This window comes from Suncus etruscus, chromosome 4 (assembly GCF_024139225.1).
Source record: "Suncus etruscus isolate mSunEtr1 chromosome 4, mSunEtr1.pri.cur, whole genome shotgun sequence".
Taxonomy (NCBI): Eukaryota; Metazoa; Chordata; class Mammalia; order Eulipotyphla; family Soricidae; genus Suncus; species Suncus etruscus.
Window position 1 is genome coordinate 4423263 of NC_064851.1, and position 5438 is coordinate 4428700.

The window sequence follows — 5438 nt, forward strand, 5'->3', positions numbered from 1 at the left end:
AGAACCTTAATAAAAGGTTTCATTCCTTCCTATCTCATACTCCCACCCAATATTCCTGTCTAGACTTTGACCCACAATCTCCTGTAAATTCCCTCCTTTGCAGGGCACTACCACCGAAAAAAATGTCACTTCTTCTACCCCCAAGTTTCAACTTGGTCTCGCCTTCATTTCCTTCATTTCATTGTAACTATGCCCCACTCTCTGCCTCTGGGGTGTCAGTCCCTAGGACAGCCTCTCTTGAACTCGCTTCAGCTCCTCCAACATCTCTTCCAGCGCCTGGGCTCTCTGCCTCAGTCTCTCAGCTGACTCTACCTTTGCCCCACTAAGTAACTGCTTTGAGTCATGAACAATGCTGCAAATATCCACTAGGATCGAGAGGCCTGTGGCGGTCCCAACGAAGAACCGGTCTCCCCTTATCACTTCCTTGACAATGCCTCCAAACACACTCTGTACCAAGTTGCTGCTTTCAGCTGTGATGTTGGACGCTAACTCTAAATTCTGAGCACTGCTCATTGCACTCATTGCACGAATGTGCCGCGCAACACGACAGCAGAAATCCTGGCTGCTTCCGCAAGTGTCTACCCTGTTGCAGCAATCCGCTATCAATTCCGTGAGCATGTCATCAAAATTAGCCAAGGATGATCCCTTGAGCTTGGCCTCCGCTTCTATGGATGACATTTTTGTGTTTTCAACGATACTGGTAGTGGCCTTGGTGGCTGCTGCTGCTACATTCATGCCCAGACTTGTTGCTGCCAATGCCAGGCTAACACCAGCTGTCATAGGAGCGAGGCCTAAGCCTACGATACCCAAGATGCCTGAGATGAGGCTGGCGGTGTCAGCCACCAGGTAGGAGATGTTTGAGTCCCTGTGGATCTGGTCAGCCTTGTCTGCCAGGGCTCGGAACTGAGCTATGAGTGTTTCAACTTCCTTTTTGACCTGGGGATATAATCTTAGAAATCTCTCCCTGTACCCCTGACTAACATGGGGCAAGTCTTTGAATTCTATGCCTGTGGGTGCTTTCTGCTGCAGTAGACCTTCACGCAATGCCTGTGCTTCTTCCCTGCAAGAAAGAAAGGAAATGAATGGCACACAGCTTGGATACATGGGCTGGACAATTGCATAGAATAGAGATTTTACTGGCAATCCATTAAGTGGAAAATATTGTACAGGTGGAAAGATTTTTTTTCAGCAACATTCAATACTGTCTTGTTTTGGGGGGGTTTTGTTTTTTAGTTTGGGGGCCACACCCGGTGACGATCAGGTGTTACTTCTGGCCCTGAACTCAGAAATTGCTCCTGGCAGACTAGGGGGACTATATGGGATGCTGGGGATCGAACCCGGGTTCATCCCGGTAAGGCCATGTGCAAGGAAAATGCCCTACCACAGTGCTATCGTTCTGGCCCTTAATACCTTCTTGATAATTGTCAATGCTTAATGGATAGTCATAAAAATTCAGAGAAGAAATAAGGAAGCATCATCATAAGATACTATTAAAGGGGGCTGGAGTGATAGTACAGTGGGGTTGAGCACTTGCCTTACTTGTGGCTAACCCAGATTCTATCCCTGGCATCCCACATGGAGTCCTCCAAGCCCACCAGGAGTAGTTCTTAAGTGCAGACCCAGGAGTAATCCCTGAGCAAACCAATCAACCACCCAAAATGTTCTTACGTAGTGGGTGTTCAGTAAAGGAACCATTCATTCAAAGGTAGATTGAAACCTTTGTCAACAGAGCAGATGTGACTATGGATGAAGAAAAGAAGGAAGTTGGTGAAAGAAAAAAAGTAGTTCTGAGCATTTTGTGTGTCATAAATTGTGTTTACCTGCAGTCAGATCAGGTCTTGGCCCTAACCTTGGGGAAAGTGAACTCTGAATCCCTACAATGTTGGTATTGATCAGTCTTGGCCTTAGCCTGAGCTCTGGGGCACTGCAGATATACAATGGAACTTGGCATCATAAGGGGGAAGTTTGACCTCAGGAAAATGCTGAGGCTGCATGGAAGCCCAAAGGCCATAACGTTGTGTAACAAGCCAAACATAATAGTGCACACACAACTTGGGGAAAAGTAGTGAAGCCCGAGCAACTATAGTCAGGCACATGGTGTGACACTCTTGACTTAAGACAGACTTAAGACTTAAGACCTTGACTTAAGACAGAATGCCTTGACCTTGCTACTTAGTGTCTTCCTGTCTTTGCAAGAATTACTCCATTACTAGGTCTCTGGGATCATCTGGTTACCTGATGTGTTTTCTTGACATTCATTCTTGACAAGGCCAATAATCCCTGTATGTCCATCGAAAATGTCCGATTGTTAATCTGACTCGAGCACCTGCTGCTTGTCAGCCATTACTCTAAAAACCTTACTTTCCCCGCACACAACATGAAGCAGTGAAGATTGGGGTAGAGTGTGAATACATCTCTTGCACAAATTCACTGACTAACCCTTCACAATATTCATTTCTCTCCATGCCAGAGGATATATGACTCTTGGATTCTAGAAAAGAGACAACCTCCACCCAACCATAGAGCACTAAGTAAGTGGGCAGAAGAGGACAAACCTTGCCCATTTGACAGAATAAGTGGCATTCTTGGGGCTGCTAGAAGTTACCTGGACAAGTTAGTGTCAGCAACAAATTTCCTCCACTCTTTATCTTGACTCAACAGGAACTGCAGATCCTTCTTGTCCGCTGCATTCAAGATATAATGGATGACATTCTCAATGAAGATGCTTCTCTCTAGAGTGAAAGGACCAAGGATAAGATGTGAGGACTGGGATGCAGCTTTCCTGGAATTGAGTCCAAGATGGCTTCTTGGGAATCATCTTCCTGTGTTGCTGTTCTCTGGGGCATTGCTGATAGAGAGTCCTGGTGTTACGGAACAAAAAGTATCTCCCTGGCTCTGTTGTCAGAAATCACTCCTGGTGGGCTCAGGAGACCATATGGGATACAGGGGAACAAACTCAGGTTGGCCTGTGCAAGGCAAGCTCCCTCTGCGCTGTGCTATTGCTCCAGCCACCCTGGCCACCTCATCTTGCTTCTTGATGCCCTTAGGGGATAGTTTGGCCTAGAGGCCCCCTCCCTAGGTGTCTATAGTAGGAACCAGTCTTGGAGATGAAGCTGACTACCTGAGTTCATGTTGTCTGTGGATCTCGGCGTCTTCTCCTCACTCAACTGTCTTTCTTCCTTCAGGTTGGCAGAGATGAGACTTCACCCTGGGGCAAAGGAACAAAGTATGAGTTCCAGTGTGAACGAACAGCTGGAAATCAGGGAGCAGCAGGGAATGGATGTGGACACCAGCAAGATGACAGATGTCAAATGCTCTGAACACATGTTTCCCTAATTTCTGTTGCTGCTGTTCCAAGACTTTTCTCAACTCATTGTTATTCCTACAGCCACTTGGGCCATGAAGAGAAGATGAACAGACAGATAAGGAAGACTTTTAGAAACAGGAGAACCAAGCATAGAAGGAGAGGTGGGAGCAATCTGATGGAACCTCGCAAAAGGAGTTGCTTTAGTTTTTGTTTTTTGGTAACTGAGAGTAGCAATGATAATAGAATGTCTGGAAGGTTCAGGGCTCCTCCTGCATTTTTCCAATAACTGTAACATGAAAAAGAAAATAATGGCCGCCCTTATTTCTCAGATAATCTGAACCTGGCTGATCCCTCTGTGGCATTCTCAGAGGGATGGGGGGGGCGGGGCACATTGTTATGTAGATAATTTAATCAATGAAATTCTCTATGGATGAGGTGTTCACTCTCTTTCCAGTTCTTTCTCTCTCTCTCTCTCTTTTTTTTTTTATACCAATTCTGCTTTTGAAAAGGAATCATAGGACTAGAGCAATAGTACAACAGGTAAGACATTTACTCTGCGTGTGGTAGACCCAGGTTCAATCCAGGCATCCCATATGTTCCCATGATAACTGCCAGGAGTAATTCCTGAGTGCAGAGTCAGAAGTAAGCCCTGATCATGGCCAGATGTGGCCCAAAATAATAAAATAAATTTAAAAAAATGATTAAAAAAATAGTAGGAATGACTATTCCAAAGGCTGATGTACTGGTCTGGCACTCTTAACTGCAAGCTTGGTCTTGGTCCTTCTTGACATATCCCCTCTACTCCGCTACATTCCCCAAACCTGTACTAAAGGTCCTTAGAAATTGCCAGTACACCTCTTCCTTTCCCTCACCATCAAACACAGAACGGAGAAGGGCCCAACTTTGTATAAAATAAGTTTTGTTCACTTCCACCTATGACTCTTTGACCTTGGGGGAAAGAAAGCATGGTAGGTGAGTTTCAGGCACATTTGTGGAAAGCCCAGAGCATATATCACCTGTCCCTCTTGAGTCCTGACTGTAAGGATAGAAAAGAAACCACCAAGGCCCGAGTAACTGGTATGCAGTGCAACCTGCAACCCTCACTCAACTCCAGTAACTCCCCTAGACACCCACAGAAGAAGACTCAAGGTCTGTCCAGTAACTCTTCAAGTGTGTCCTTCGGTATGTTTGGTCACAGAGGAAATAAAAAAAAAAAGCAGATATTACACAACAAGCCTGAGGCCAAAAGTCTTAGAAGGGGTCAATCACTCAGAGGTGGATCCTGGGTACTGTCCACTCCCAGCAGGGAACCACGTGATCCCCTCCCTGCACATGTTCACCCCTCCACATGCAGGTCCCAGAAAAGCTCACAAGTCTCCCCTGGGTGCCTGCCCCAGCATCTAAGGTCTCCCAGTCTCCTGGGCTCTGAGGGACTGCCTATCCCATCCTCTGTTCCAAGGATTCTCTGTTTCATCTCAGATGAGCACAATCCAATGACACCACTTCAGCATGAAACATAAAACTGATTCACTCCCGAGCACGGGTGTGTGTGTGTGTGTGTGCGCGCGTGCGCGTGTGTGTGTGTGTGTGTGTGTGTGTGTGTGTGTGTGTGTGATACCAAGTAGGTGCCTTGGGGACAACTTGACCCCTAGGTTTCCACAGAAATCTTTTGTCCCCTCATTATGGGGGGCATTAGGGCTCTAGGGACCCAAGTTGGGAGAACAAGGGGGAAAGGTTAAGACTCTCCAGCCTCCTCTTGCTCTGATGCCTCCAAATTCCCAAAGGTAGAAGCTCCCAAAACCACCAATCTTCTGGGGTCAAGGACACAGAAATATGGGATCTAATCTCAAGGACACAGAAATATGGGATGTTGGAATGTCCTGGTGAGTCCATATGAGCCTCTCCCTCTGTCTAGGACACAGGGAGGGGATTGACCTGGGTTCAAATCCTGGCTCTGCCTTTGTCCTCACACCCTACTCTCAGGTGTCATGTCCACAGGAACAGTCACCACCATCCTATTCTTAGACCAGTTACAGGCAAAAAGAGAAGACACCCTAGTACTGAGTTTTATGGGAAATAATTTAATTAAGAAGCTGTCTAGTCACTAGCCCTAAAGTTGCCCAATCGCATG

At 46.5% G+C, this 5438-nt stretch overlaps 1 protein-coding gene across 1 annotated transcript; it reads right to left on the bottom strand.

Annotated features, from left to right (window-relative positions):
- Positions 1-222: 222 nt before the first annotated feature.
- Positions 223-3194, bottom strand: LOC126006921 (apolipoprotein L3-like). Its single transcript, XM_049772461.1, has 3 exons — positions 3122-3194; positions 2606-2732; positions 223-1060 (listed from the first exon to the last, which is right to left on the bottom strand). The coding sequence occupies exons 1-3, from the start codon at positions 3129-3131 to the stop codon at positions 223-225; spliced, it is 975 nt and encodes a 324-aa protein (XP_049628418.1). The 5' UTR covers positions 3132-3194.
- Positions 3195-5438: the final 2244 nt, after the last annotated feature.

Bases quoted from the DNA above. Each gene is read 5' to 3' on its own strand.
- LOC126006921 (XM_049772461.1), bottom strand. The intron at 1,061-2,605 runs GTAACTTCTAGC...TCTTTCTTGCAG, and splicing joins GCTGACACTAACTTGTCCAG to GGAAGAAGCACAGGCATTGC.